The sequence below is a fragment of the Crinia signifera genome, chromosome 2, assembly GCF_055691185.1.
Source record: "Crinia signifera chromosome 2, ASM5569118v1, whole genome shotgun sequence".
Lineage (NCBI taxonomy): Eukaryota > Metazoa > Chordata > Amphibia > Anura > Myobatrachidae > Crinia > Crinia signifera.
Window position 1 is genome coordinate 31511710 of NC_139218.1, and position 16137 is coordinate 31527846.

General features: G+C 44.1%; 1 protein-coding gene across 1 annotated transcript in view; it reads right to left on the reverse strand.

Annotated features, from left to right (window-relative positions):
• The window catches only part of TMPRSS15 (transmembrane serine protease 15), a 236808-nt gene that overhangs the window by 143843 nt on the left and 76828 nt on the right, over positions 1-16137 (reverse strand). The window contains exons 7-8 of the mRNA XM_083170669.1: positions 15508-15617; positions 13970-14110 (exon numbers count right to left, since the gene is read on the reverse strand). Coding sequence (XP_083026795.1) covers positions 13970-14110; positions 15508-15617 — 251 coding nt within the window. The remainder of the gene's footprint in view (positions 1-13969; positions 14111-15507; positions 15618-16137) is intronic.

Genomic DNA, 16137 nt, shown 5'->3' on the forward strand with positions numbered 1-16137 from the left:
ATGATACAAACTTTCAACTATATCAAGGGTTTTAACAAGGTACAGGTGGGAGACATTCTTCACAGGAAGAGGAGCAGCAGAACATGAGGACATGCACTGAAACTAGAGGGAGGAAGATTCAGGGGAAATGTGAGGAAGAATTTTTTCACAGAAAGAGTAGTAGATAAGTGGAATAGCCTCCCAACAGAGGTAGTAGACGCAAATACAGTAGAACAATTTAAACATGCTTGGGATAGGCATATTGATATCCTTACAAAAAAAGCTACTGTTTACCTAGCACGGCGCCCATCGTGTTGATCGCATGTACATCGCATGCCATTATAGTGGCATGCGATGCCTGCGATGCGATGGGTGCGATTGTAGCGATTTTACATAGGGAACAATGTTAAATTACCTTCCAATCAACCAGATCAACCCAATGGACCCGATTTTACATAGGGAACAATGTTAAATTCCCTTCCAATCAACCAGATCAACCCAATGGCCCAGATTTTACATAGGGAACAATGTTAAATTCCCTTCCAATCAACCAGATCAACCCAATGGACACGAATTTACATAGGGAACAATGTTAAATAGCCCCCAGACCACAAATTGAATAGAATAACCACCCTGAAGTGTGAAATGCCCCCCCCCCCTGTTAACGTCACCCCACGGTCAACGTCATCCCGAAGCGTGGCGAGCGGCGGCGGTACGCGTCCTCCGACCTTTTCATACCCCCACTATCCACGTCGGCGTGGAGTTGAGAATAGAAAGTGTGGCGAGCGTAGCGAGCCCCGCGAGGGGATGCGGAATACATGTTAAATAATACGCGTCTCCTCGCGGGGCTCGCTGCACTCGCCACGCTTTGGGCTCGTAATCCGCGTCCCCTTGCGGGGCTCGCTACGCTCACCACGCTTTGGGCTCGGTGGCTCGCTGCGCTCGCCACACTTTCTATTCTCAACTCCACGCCGATGTGGATAGTGGGGGTATGAAAAGGTCGGAGGACGCGTACCGCCGCCCCTCGCGGGCTCGCTGCGCTCGCCATGCTTCGGGATGACGTTGACCGCGGGGTGACGTTAACAATGGGGGGGGGGGCATTTCACACTTCATGGTGGTTATTCAATTCAATTTGTGGTCTGGGGGCTATTTAACATTGTTCCCTATGTAAAATCGGGGCCATTGGGTTGATCTGGTTGATTGGAAGGTAATTTAACATTACAAACACATAAGATGCATGCGATGCCTGCGATTTGCGGCAAGATACCCGCGATATAGATTGTGGGCGCCGTTCTAGGTAAACAGTACCCAAAAAAATAAGGATCAAATATGGTTTGAGGTAACAGGTTTAAAAAGGGGCAGACTAGATGGGCCAAGTGGTTCTTATCTGCCGTCAAATTCTATGTTTCTTTGGCATCTCCCCAATATTTTGAATAGGGTAAAAATGCAACAAAGTCACCCACACTGAAAAGGGGATGTTGTTTTGTAGGTAGGGTCAAGGCCACACAGTACTCCCAATTCAAATGATACCAGATAGTTATGCCCCTATATATATTACACAGTAGTGCCCCAATACACATTATGTCAAACAGTAAATTCCCCTGCACATTATATACACATAGTAATGGCAGCCCTTACACATTATGCAAACAGTAGTAGTGTTCCTTACACATTATGCCCATACAGTAGTAGTAGCCCTTACAAATTATGCTTACAATAGTAGTGCTCCTAACAAATTATTCCCACACAGTAGTAGTAGCCATGCTGGTCAGGATTAAGAATCATTAAGAATCAGTATTCTCTAGTGAATCCCATCTCACAGTCTAGCAGCAGAGGTAGGTTCAGTCTTGCTTACTGCAGCACACTCTCCCCTGTTGCAGGTGTTAGCAGGGCTTCTGGGATAGAGCAGCAGAGCTCCATTGGAAGAGCAGCGGTCACATTTGGATCCCACTGTGAACCACACGGTGCTGCTATATATGCAGGTGCTCTATCAGGGCTTGGAGCCTGGAGGTCCTGTAGGCCACTCCATGGCTCATGGCAGTTAGGCCCCCGATGATGAGTATATCTCTATGATTACTTTTATTGTTGGTGTAAAATAACTGCTATATTGCAAGTGGCATCACTACTGGTATAATGTGAAGGGATACGCAGCCAATATAATATGATGTGCTCCTCTAGTAATCTAATGCGGGTGCCATTACTGGTATCATATTTAGGTCATTAAAACAGCTGGTATAATCATAGTTCTCTAACCTCACAGAATGGCCAGGAGTCTCCTGAACATCTGGTGGCCCTCCTGTCCCCTTTGGCAGGTGGGCATGTCTCCTCCATGCTACAAGGAACCCCCCGCATGCCCCTTTGCTGCTGAGAAAAATTCTGGAATTTGTGGCTTTTATAATGAAGCAAATAGCGAAATTTTGTGTAATTTTAGCTCCGCCTACTCTCCTTAACCCACTAATCGATTGCAGTGTTTGCATGGAATGAGGGTGTGGCTTGATGATGTCAGTGCCCCCTGCCCCCAAGACGAGCAGCCTCTGCGTCTGCTCTCTGGGACAAAAGTATGTAAGTATGGGTATAATATACTGTATCCGGACCCTAGGTCGACCATTTCTAGGTTGAAATTCATTAGGTCGATACCCTATGGTTGACAGTCAGTAGGTCGACACCACTGAATGGTCGGCATACTCAAGGTATGGTCTGACATGTGCCGACATGTGGTATTTAATGCCCTAGTAGTAGTAGTACGTTTATTTATAAGGCGCCGCAAAGTGTCTGCAGCGCCGTGGTGGTAGAATAAAATAGTGTGGCGAGCGAAGTAAGCCATGCGAGGGACGCAGTGCACTGTCGACTGTGACTGTGTTGTCATTCGGGACATAAAAAAATGTAAAAAACTCTGGTTGATCTTTTGAATGTCAACCTTCCCATTGTCGACCTTAAGCTTGTGTCGACCATGAGTATGTCCACCATTCAGTGGTGTCAACCATAGGGTGTCGACCTAACATAATATAACCATAATATACAGTGTGTTTGATTTTTTTTCCTAGTGAGGCCCGCGTGTTTTATTGTTTCTGTAATATTAGCTAGTCCTGGGACTACATTTACTAAAGCTTCTAAAATGACGAGAGGTGGTGTTGGCCCATTGTAACCAATCAGATTCTACAGTATTTATCACTTCCCTATTGCATCCTTGAAAATGATAAACAATATCTGATTGGTTGGTATATGCAACATCTCCCCTTTTCATTTTTAGAAGCTCCCCACCTACCACAAAAAAAAAAAAATCCTAAAGTATATTGTATTTAAAATGAAAAGAAAAAAGGGGGGTAGTTTTATTCTCCAAACCGGTATTTCTGCACAAACCATCCAGGTGGAACACATCGTGGCCCTTATTCTGGTTGGTGCGGCCGGAGCCGCACACGGTGCTCCGGCCGCACAAACCAATCCCCGCCCACGAGACGGATCGCCACGGCCGTCCGTACACGGACGGCTGGCGATCCGCATAAAAATGGTGGGGCGTACGCCTCCACCATGGTGGGAGCTGCCCCCTGCATTCGATGGTCGTCGACCATCGAAGGCAGGGCCGCACGCCACAGCAGCTCCCGCAAGCTGAGACCACACGGACAATCGTCCGTGTGATAGCTTGTATGGGGGCTGAGAGCTGACATCCGGCGACGTCAGCTTTCCGCCCCCATCAGTGGCGTCATACCCTGATTAGCATGCATACGCCCCGCGTTTGCATGGGAACGCCCATGAAACGCGGGGCGTATACATAGGGAAATGAGGGTATGAAGCCCCTCACGCCCCTATACGCCCCCTTTGCGGCGGACGAAATACGTCTGCGGCGAATGGGGCTGCACATGTGCAGATTGACCTCTGCGCATGTGCAGACTAAAAACATCGGCGGTACGGCCGCACGCGGGCCGTACCGTCCGATTCAGAATAAGGGCCCGTGTACTGACACAAATCCAAAGTGAAAACAACCACCAATCATAACAAGTAATACTTGTCTGACCAATGGAATGGCTCCTCGGCAGGGTACTGTGAGTGGGAGTTTGGACCAGGGTTGCCAACCCTCCCGGAATTTCCGGGAGTCTCCCGAAAATCCCCCGCTGTCCCCCGGATCGCGGCATTAAAATGCCGCAATCCTCGGTTCTCAGAGGAGGGGGCGGAGCTAAAGTGACACAATTGCGTCATTTTAGCCCCGCCCCCTCCACAGAGATCCGTTAATTCGCTGGGTTAACATCATGGGGGTGGGGCTTAGTGATGTCACACTTAAGCCCCGCACCCTGAGCGGCTGCTGAAACTCTCCTCTCCGGGCTTCTCCCGGAGAGGAGAATAATAAAGGCCCTTATTCTGGTTGGTGCGGTAATGTCCGCGTGCGGTCGGTCCGCCGATGTTTTGTGTCTGCGCATGTGCAGAGGCATCTCTGCGCATGTGCGAATGGGACGCACGTCCAAATTCCGCATGAAATGTGTACACTACGAACAGGGGGTGGAGAGGGGCGTGAAGGGCTGTTTGGGCTCATTACCATATGTTTACACCCCGCGTTTCATGGGCGTTCCCATGAAAACGCTGGGCGTACGTATGGTAATGCGGTCGTGACGCACGTGTAGGGGGCGGACATATGACATTGCCGGATGTCAGCTGCCCGCCCAGATCCCTGCTTTTGCACGGAGAAATGCCCGTGTGGTCTGAGGTTGCGGGAGCTGCCTGACCACTCGGTCCTGCATTCGATGGTCTGCGACCATCGAATGATGGGGGAGGTTCCCTGAGTTGGAGGAGGTGTATTCATGAGAAATACACTTGCGGTCCGTTCGGACAGCTTCTTACCGCATTCGGACGGAGTGAGCGATCCGTACGAAAGGCGGGGTTTAGGACGCACGGTCCTGGCCGCATATTCGGCTCCATCCGCACAGACCAGAATAAGGCCCAAAGTCGGCAACCCTGGTTTGGACTATGCAGGGATGTCATTTCATCTCTCCCTATAGACACTAAAGCAGCCAGGGAAGGCAGAGCACATGATGATGTACAGATATGTCTAGCCTCATCCTTGCAACAATGGCCGTGATTAGTCACAGGTGCATATGCATCCCAATCAGGTGCCAATTTACGTTTTTGGTGGTGGGTGCTCGATGAGTGAAACACCGCAGGAGGAGGGGTGCATTCTGAGTCCCAGGATGATTGCAAGGGGAAAGAGACATCATGGCACAACGCACGCCAGACCCGCAATCCATCTCTGGGAATGCGGCCTCCTTTTGTGAGGGCTAGGGACGGATTTTCTGGGGCCTATCCACGGGCCCCTTTGTACCTGCTGGAACTGTCCGTGGGAGCTCATCATTTTCCGTGGGTGCTCGGACCCGGGAGCATCCACGGAATCGGTGCCTAAGATCCCAATGGAAGCAGGTGCATATGCACATGCCTGTGCACAGCTGCAGAAACACTGTGTGACAAACAACTCTAGAGGGTAAATAATAGCAGGATGGATAACCATGATCACATCTGTATATTAGTAGTGGCTGGCAGTTTCAGCACCGGACGGAGGTACTATGTGATTCTACCCCTTGGTTGCAGATGGCACCGCCGGACGCATCCCAAGCAGATGCCATCTTGGCAAAGGCCTAGATAGGCTCCTGCTTGCAAGAGTTCTTGTCATTGATTTTTCTGAAAGAAAGTTGTATTGTGTTTTATATTTTCCCTTTAATAAGGGTTCTGTACATGAGCTTCATGGAGATAAAAGTGATAATGCCCTAGATGTTTTCATCTATCTTTTTCTAATGTTTTTTTCTTGAGGAAACTCATGCATAAAAAAAGAAAACAGCTTTAGAGGAAGAAATCAGAAAAAAAGAAAACAGAAGAAAGTTTACATCTAATTGTATACAATGCTTGATTCATCTCTTATACAAAGTGCGTAACTAAGGTGCTGCCAGCAAGTTTTTGTGACCTATTTTATATGGACTTTTGTAGTTAAAAAGAATTAGTGATCGAAAGGAAGGAGTAAAAACTGAGACTAAAGGTTTATACACACGATTAGCAATGTACAGGTGGAGCCATTCTCATTGTACACGTCTGGCGCGGCACATGGAGACGCGAGCATCGGGGAATGGGGCGAGCGAGTGTCGGAAACGCACGCGAGCCATAAATCCCCAGCTCACCGTGGCAATTGGTGTGCGGCGGGAACAATAAGAATGCCTCCATCTGTAGGCTAGGGAAATCTCCCTTGAGCTTTCCGATGGGTGATCTGTGCTAACCAGTGTTCTCTGATTAGAACACTGGTGATTTTACTAGATCTTGACTAGTAGTTAAAATCTGTGTCGGAGATGGCGATGCGCAGGACCACGCATCACCATTGCTATGGGGAATACACACAGATCCATTCTTAATTTCAAAGTGATCTGAACAGATATAAAACAGGCTATTATTGCCCCGGGGGTATGCTCCTTTATCTAAGTTGCATTATGTTTTGCTTGTTAAAAATATAAACACAATCGACACTATCAAAAAAATGCATATATTTATTTCTATGTATATAGTGTGCACCTGCGGAAAAGAGGAGGCCCAACTGTAGTCTCATACCTCCCAACATTGTCATATGCAAAGTCTGGACACCCGAGTGACCCTGCCATGCATGCTTCCAAAGGGGTTGTAGCCTCGGACAAAGGCGGTGTGGCTTTTATTGGGGTTGTCTGTGAACATGAGGCACCGCCCCTGTTTTAGCCGCTGTGGGGTCATAGCCAGTGCTCTATGAGTTGCTGGTCATGCCCCCAGTCCCTCTGTCTTACTGAATAGAAGAGGTGCTCTAGCACACAGCATCCAGTCACCACAGATCAGCCAGTGACAGAGGGACTTCCAACTGCTACCCTCTGCAGGACACTGCTGCCCGCAGATGGGATGGAAGATAGTCACAAAACATTGTGACTGTTCCACAAAATTTGGGACAGTTGGGAGATATGCAGTCTCCATTTGGGTCCATCCTCTCTAGCTGTCAAATCAATACACTCTGGTCACTAGGGTCATTAGGAGACCCTAGCTATGTCCCAGAGTCCAGTGCGCATGTGTAGGTCTCCGGGAAAATGGCGTGGTGGCAACTTCCCAAGTGAGTTTCCTACTGGGTATGCACAAAATTGCATCGCTAAGACCACTAGGAAACTCGCGTGGCAGCTGGGGGCCGTGTGTACCGCACACACTGCACCCATCATCGATATATCAATGTGTATGGGTGTGTGTTCAAAGATAGATAGATAGATAGATAGATAGATAGATAGATAGATAGATAGATAGATAGATAGATTAGATAGATATGTCTACAGTATGATAAGATGTCTTCTTTTAGAACCGGAACAAGACAAGGTTTTGTGGTTGACACATTTACAGAACAGTATCTAAAATATTACTGGAATATCTACTGATTTTGAGAACTTTGAGCATTGCAAGAAAAGTTTTATTGCAAGGTCCACCAAGTTAACTTATGCTAAGAAAACTAGTTATATTTCTCTAATGAAAAGTCAAGCTCTGCAAAGCAATTGTGCATGCGATGAAATCAAATTCCCAATCATAATTATAGAGATCTGAACTATTAATCTATAAGCTATAAATAGATGGTCATTTACTTCTCAAATGTTCTTTTCTTCATGATGGAGTTGAAAACGTGCACAGTTACCATGCAGAATATAAATTATGAACTTGCTATGAAGGTCAACCACAGCCTTACATAGCGATGCCTCTTGGTTGGGAAGAGGGAAAACTCAACCTGGACCCCGTCATAGAGAGTCAATTCCCTAAGGACCAGCACACACCCCATAATCCAGAAAAATGTAACGTAAAACCAAATGTGGACGCAAACTGAAAACAGTGAAATAAATGAAAATGGCAATATCTGTCTCTAGCCTTAGTGAATGGTATTTTTAATAGATCATCATGGTGCTCTTACCTATGATCCAGATTTGTACAAGCAAGAGAACACAGCCAGTGTGTCAGCCAGCCCAGTCTGGAGACCCAGGACAACCAAAGGGGAATCCCACCCAAGGAGGTGTAACAATGACTCCATCAATGATGTGCATCTAAACAGTGGGCATGATCTCCTGAACAGGGTCTGGTTATTCAACCCACATTTGGATATTTACCCCAAAAGAACTTGGGGTAAACTTCTATTGGTTATCTGCATTAACTATCTGCAAGCCTTGCACAACATTCCTTTAACTGGATATTTGCCTGGGTGTAAATATCCCTATGACCATTGCACTTTAGGCAAAAGGACGGGTGGAATTTACTGGCTGATTCAGCTAACTGGACGCTGGACTCCGAACCCAGCGAGCAGGACTGAATCGGTCTCAGAGTGTTGTAAGATAAGAACTTGTTTGGTGTGATCCAACAGATCACCCAATGAACTCTAATTCCAGCTGCGGCCATTCTGCATCCCTGATAATATTCCATCTCTGAGTGACAGCTTACACCGATGATGCTGTATTACCTTTTCCCTTGTTGACGTTGGCGGTCCATGTCATAAATTAATGAGACACCAGGCTTTAACCAGGACTCTTTAAAAGTGGCAAAAAATATATATACAGTATATAGATAGATATATTTATAACAATACAATAGCTAATAAAATAAAGTAAAAAGTAGATACTTTTGGGAACAAAATTTGCTCTCCGCAGAATTGTTTTTATTTTAACCTTTCATGGATACACGTATATTTCAACGGTAATGGTATTCCTCGGAATAAATCTATGGTGCTGTATTTGTTTTAAAAGCACTTTAGGAGCCATAAAGAGGATAACTGATGATATACCAATACCAACTTTAGTGTCCCACTATATAAAAAAGGTTGAAACTTGAATTTCTATTAACTCTACAATATAGTTTTATCACATGAAATCATACAGCGGAGTAATATCCTCTCAGCAGAGTTGAGACTTGAGCAATTTAAAATAAACATAAATAAAACAAAAAAAACTAAAGGCCGTAACTCCAATTTAAGTGACTTTTGATAAATCTCAACTGCGACTATAAAGTTTTGCCTTGTAAGCACTTAAAATATTGTTACTGCAAGGATATATGTTGGGCGAAAATGCTGCACTCAATTTGCAATATATATGAATTGAATATCAAAGGATAATCAGCATTCGCGGTCATAAAAATGGTGTCTCCTATTCAACGTACACGATTGGATAATTGCTTCCTGTTGCTCTCTCCCCTCTTTACCCAGTGATGTTAAGTATAGGCCTGGTTCCTATTTGCACAGAATTGCACAGTCCCAAGGAAGAGGCTTTGCAATTCTGTCTACCAAGTTCTAATGTAGCGGGATGCGTCTTTAGGAGATAGACATCTTGGGGTTTATTTACAATTGGGGTTCTATTGAAGATGGGATGTTTCCCATAGCAACCTATCAGATTCTAGTTTGTATTCATTTAGCACCTTCTAGAATCTGATTCGTTGTCTATAGCAACATCTCATCTTCAATTTAACTCCCATCTTAGTAAATAAACCCCCTCATGTTAGCTTTAGCAAGGATCTGGGTGCTGTATCGGAAGACCATGAGATGCAACTTGCGATGGTTACAGACACTGGCCAGTCTATTTAATCAGAAGTATAGTCAGGCTTGTCATAGGATCTGAAAAGGAAGTTTATATCTGACCGTGCAGAAACTTGGACCCGTCATGCCTTCAATATGGGCGAGAAACACCCCCATTTGAAGACTGGTACAGACTCCATCCCCCAAAAGCTGCAGCATGTCAATCATGCTTCGGAGGAAAGAAGGCTAAGCAGGGGTGCTCTGCTAGGCTCTGGTAAAGAAGAGGGGCGTGGCCAATGTAGGGGCATGATCAGAACCTTCTTTATGCGTGCGTACACTAAACACATAAGGGGGGGGGGTGCCATTTACTGCTCAAGTTGATGGCAGCAGTGGTAGATGGCAGCGGTGCGTGGAAGTTGTTTGTTGCAGGCAGAGGTGGGTACTACCCATCCCTAATGCAGGCAAAAAGAGGATGGCATGCTGCTACCTCTCTACCCTGTCCAGCATACAATAGCAAGTGCTCGGATGGGAAGATCCTCTCCCCCTTCACTGTGTCTCTGTACAACAGGGAAGGGGGATGGTAGCGGGACCCGGGCCCCAACCTGGCCCCTCCAACAGGCCCGGGTCCAAGAAAAGATTACCTGCTTCCACCCATCTCAGCGCCACTGGCTGTGGGCAGTATTGCAAGACCTGTGCAGAAAGATTAGGTGTAATTCAATTAGTATCACAGGGATGTAGCTCCAGGCATACGTGCCCAGAGCTATTCAATTGCTCATGCTCTTTAGGTACAAGCAGAAATCCATGCTAACTAGTGCCTGAGAACTAGTCATGGTGTCATCACATGTAATAACAGCACTGTGATTGACGATAGCTTTTACTGCAAGTTTACTAGGTCCCAGACATTAGTCACAGCTAGATGCACATCCCAAATTAAAGTAGGCAATTGAATAGCTCGATACACTTAACCTGGGAGCTTCATCCCCATGATGCTCATTAAATAGCTTGCATACCGGGCAAGTGAGGCTGTGAAAGCAACCAATACACTGATTCAATGAAATGACCATTTCTAGGTGGCAACTTGCAATAAAAAAAATAAAAAAAATTAACTAAAGCCACAGCTACGATACTTGTCTTGGTGCGCCATTCACCCAGATAGGGATGTGCAAGCGCCTCACTTGCTTGTGCGTGCCATTGCCGTGGTTGGGGCACGCGAGCACCTCACAGGCAACGACTGTAGTGTTTGAAGAAAGAAAAAAGGAAACATTTTTTTTCCTGCCAATGTCTTCGGTGTCTTAAAAGCCAAAAATAAAACACGCTGAAAAGTTGAAGGGTGCTTTTCTTTTTTTTCTACTAATAAGCAATTCAACAACGTGAAGGCATCAGGTTTATTTTAGAAATAGGAGTTGCAAATGCCAAAAAAACAGGTCTTGATTTAAAGCTAGTGGGAAGCTGGCTCTTGGGAACATTACTGTATAACATTTTTTTACTGCTTATTTATAAAAAGCCAACCTACTCTGCATGGGTGCCAGCTGGGGAATAATGACTACAAAAAATTGTAATCAGATAACTCCTATAAATGGAAGCACAATAAATTATTTTTATGTAAATCGAATTTTTAAACGCTGTGATATGTGCAGATTTAAAGAAAAAAAGGTACTTATGTAGTATCTGGGCTGCCAATTTTTTGATTGTATGCCTTAAGTTAAGGCATACAATCAGATGCGATGCGATGCGATATCGCATCGCATTGCATGCGACCATCGGATGCGATGACCCGATTTTTCCATAGGAATCAATGTTAAAATGGACTGAGTCCATTTTAACATGGAATTCAATGGGAAAAAGGGGTCCTTTTCATACCCCTACTATCCAAGTGGGCATGGAGTTGGATATAAACCTGTGGCGAGCGTAGCGAGCCACCGAGCCCGAAGCGTGGCGAGCGAAGCGAGCCCCGCGAGGGGACGGTATTCTGTGTCCCCTCGCGGGGCTCGCTACGCTCGCCACGCTTCGGGCTCGGTGGCTCGCTACGCTCGCCACAGGTTTATATCCAACTCCATGCCCACTTGGATAGTAGGGGTATGAAAAGGACCCCTTTTTCCCATTGAATTCCATGTTAAAATGGACTCAGTCCATTTTAACATTGATTCCTATGGAAAAATCGGGTCATCACATCGCATCGCACCGCATCGCATCCGATGGTCGCATGCGATGCGATGTGCCCGATCCGACCCGATTTAGAAATCGGCAGCCCAGATACTACATAAGTACCGAAAAAAATAAAATAAAAAAATAGTCCATATATTTACGTGGCTGTTACACTATAATCTTTTCCTGATTTTCCCTTTGGATTTACCTTATTTGTATATCTATTACAGGGTGATTGTATAAAATATATGAGTTTCATAGGACTGTATGTCTAAGTTGGTGCTGGTAAGGTTGATGGTCAATGTTCAGTGTATTAATATTTTTGTATTCTTTGTTAATTTGTTGTCCCACCATGTGAGAAAACAGAGGATTCTGTTAGAAATAGCCAACTCACTTTATTTAGGAAGCAGGAGGAGGAGATTGGAGGTGTACACTATATCTAAATGCTAAACCTATTCAAATATTGCTGGCGGGTGCGGCCTGGTCAATGATGCAGGATGCATGCCGTGGCCAGGAACAGCCGTGCAGCATCTGAGTAGGTGCTCAGATGCTGCCTGAAATATTACTGCACAGTCTAATCCCAAAATCCTGGGAATGGATACTTCAATACTGGGATTAAAAACCCGGACATTTTGGGGCCAAATCCCGGGATCCTGCTAATCCCGATCCCGGGACTGGCCACCCTAGTAGAACCTGAGGCAATATCTTCACTTCTAAAAACCGACACTTTAGTAAATGTACCCAATAAAGGGTCTAATTCAGATTAGAATGCAAAGCACATATATTCTCAAATGGACAAAATCATGTGAACTGTAGGTGGGGCAAAAGTAAAATGTGTGGAGAGAGTAAAGAGGCATACACACGGTGCAATTCTGGCTATGGATGATTTTGGCTACATGCACTTGTGATTTTGACTATTGACCTTATTCTAGTTGACTCGGATGGATGCGCATTTTCGGATTGCCACCAAGTGTTCTTAGCCCCATCTACCGTACGGATCGCTCACACCGTCCGAATGCAGTAAGACGTCAAACAAATGGACCGCGAGTGGATGTTTCATGTGAACAATTCCCCCAACTGTGGGAACCTCCCCCATTCTCCGTTGGTCGCCAACCATCGAATGATGGACCATGCAGTCAAACAGCGCCGAGTGCTCCAGACCACTCGGACATTTCTCTGTGCGAAAGCAGGCATATGGGTGGGCAGCTGGCATCTGGCTATGTCAGCTGTCCGCCCCCCTACTGAAAACTTCGGCAGCAACCCCCCCCCCAGTAAAGTTAACAAACAACCCCCCCCCCCGCGCCGCTGCCCACCCACGGAGGCATCTCAGCGCTTCCGTAGCAGGGACCCGCAGATCATGTCTGTGCTGTGGTCCTGGCTCCCCACCTGGCTTTTGCTGCTATGAAAACAGACCACCACAAAATGTCCACCTCCATACAGCAGACAGTTTCAGAGGGGACATTTTATGATTGTCCATTTTCATAGCAGCAGGAGCCAGGAGGGGAGCTGGGACCACATTGTAGACAAGTAAATCTGCGGGTCCTGGCCGAAGCACAGACGCGGCAGCGGCGTTACAATAACCTGGCAGTCTACAGCGCCCACACTTACACAGCGCCTCCCGGCTACTGCGGGGTCTGCGGGGCTAATGTTACACCACTGTGTCATATGGCGTCAGCGTCCAGCCCCTTTTCCTCGATCTCCGATGATAATAAAAGTCAGTTATGGCTGACTTTTATTACCGAAGGGGAAAGAAGTCATTCGATGATCGGCGACCCTTGAATTAATTCTCTCCCCTTCAGCTGCATGCGAGGAATGTGTTCTCTATACATCCCCTTGCATACTAGCGAGGAGATGTGGGGGTGGGCGGCTCTAACCTATTTGCTAGGCTGCGACTATACGCAGCCTAGTGAACAGGTCTGAATCAGGCCCACTGTGCAATTCAGACTAACTTTCTGTTTGATTCTGATTATATAGTCAAAATCGATAGCCAGAATCGCACCATGGGGGTTATTTTGGTTTACTCTTTCTTCTTAGATGGACAAAACCATGAGCACTGCAGGGGGGCAGATGTAAAATGTGCAGAGAGAATTCGATTTGTGTGAGTTATTTTGTTTCTGTGCAAGGAAAATAGTGACTGCTTTATTTTTACACTGCAATATAGATCTCACTTTGTAGTAAAACCCCACCCAAATCTAATTATCTCTGCACAAGTTACACCTGCCCCACCTGCAGTGCACATGGTTTTGTCCATCTAAGAAGGAACTTGTCAGAAAGAGTGAACCAAAATAACCCCCCATGTGTCCACAGCTTAAAATCAAAATGAAATTTACTTACTTGTCACATCACTATTTGTAAATATTGTATAAATTGCTTCAAAACCATTGTAACCATGGTCTATGGAATCAGTTGTAAATTCCACCGTTGCTTCATTTAAAAATATCCGAACAGTCCCAGGGTTTTCTCCCCAAAGAGATGCTAGAAATTGGATAAATAATAGGACAAATAATTGAAGCCAATAATACTATTTATGAAAAGTACTGTACAGTATACATGATTCTAAATGAGAAACATGGCAATGGTATTGTTCACAAACTCTTGAATAAAAAAGAGTGAGTAGAATAATTAATTGCTTCAAGTTGTTTGTCGCACAGTCATTGACAATGTTTTTCATAAAAACAATTATACTCATTCAAAATGGCTTTTCAGTTGAGATGAATAAAAGGTGTCCTCATAATTGCTAAGGCACACTAATTATGATACATGGAATTTGAATGCACTGGTTCAGTAAATGATAATGTATAACATTTGAACTCATTTGAACTTTAGTTGAGTGAGCCAACGTCATTAAAGAAAGTTATTAGCTTTATTAAAATGATTGTGAAGTAAAAAAAAAAATCAAATTGTGCACAACACAATCTGATTGTAAGATTTACTTATGAATTATGCAGGAAGTATATCAAACCTGGAGAACAGGACAAGTGGAGAAGTACCCCAAAGAATAAACCAATCAGCTTTCACCTATTTTATACTGTAGGCTTTACTTGATAAATGCTTGCTTGAAGCAAAACGATTTGGACCTTTTTTACGTGTGTAACTTTCCACTTTTTAGGAAGGTTTGATATCAAAGCATTAATGTATTAAACTGCTACTAAGCTGGGTATTCAATATGGGATTCCGACTGTCGGAAGATCCCGGCAGTCGGAATACCAAGCTGTTTTTGATCAGACCGTAACTCGACTGTCAGAATACAGGAAGTCAATTAATCGCTAAAAACCGCCACAGATTGTAAAAAAAGTATGTGAATTTGACAATCCGCGGCTGTTTCCGACAAAATAGCACCCTTCAATGCTGTCGTTAATGGCAGCATTGAATAGGTGAGTGCCAATATTTCCCCTGTCTGGAAATATTGGCACATATTGAATACCCCCCTAAAGGTTTCATAAACCTATAACAAACAAAATAATTTTAATGCAACATTTTAAAAGTTAAATATAGTGTCACAGTGGACAAATGTTTGTGTGCTAGTAATTGTGGATCATTTAGGAAAAACAGAACCGACAAAAAATTCATTTTTGTATGAATGTGTACAGGTTTGTTTGTCTTTTAGGGAAATCCAGTGTGAGATGTTTCAAAGCAAGAGAAAAAGTGGGGAGAGAATATCAACTGATCAGCTCTAATTTCCTAATGTTGAAAATGATAAGTATGACTTGTTACAAGTAAAAATTGTCAACTTGATAGGGTAATATTTTTCATTTGCATTCTGTATAATACATTTTGTACCTTTTAACTTTTTTTGTATAATAAACAATTAAATTACAACTATTCACCCCATAGTCCGATATTAAATATGAAAATAAAACATCAAAACTTACCTCTTAAAATTCTTTGTGGTCCAATACCTTCGTAAATATTTAAAATGTCTAAGTAATTTTGCGTTTCAAATGATGTGAAATTAATTTTAATGCTGAAACCGTTCTTTACACTGGAAATATAAACAGAGACTAATATAAACTAAATGCGAATTGTATTATTTAGAGATTAGTCTCATTTTACTTTGGAAAACAAGGTTTATGTAAACATAATTACATCTCAAACATAAAAAGGTAAACAAAGTCAATTCTAACTAAAATATATATATAAAAAATTAACTAATGGAATAGAATTAATATTAACATAAAATGGAGTAAATAAACACTTATCAATGCACATTAAAAGCAAAATATTAAAGCTGCGTAAATTCAGTGCATTGCATAGAAAATAATCTAATAAGATTAACACATGTATGGGCAACTACAGTAGCTCTAAGTATTGTTCCATGGGTACTTGTTTCCTAGCACGGCGCCCATGATATTCAGTCGTATGGCATCTTATGCATTGTATTGCATCGCATGCCATATACCCACATGCGATGCGATTTTAAATTGTATAAGCAACCTAATGGTTTTTTTCAATGTTAAATGGCCCCCCTATACGATTTCTAATTGTATAAGCACCCTAATGGG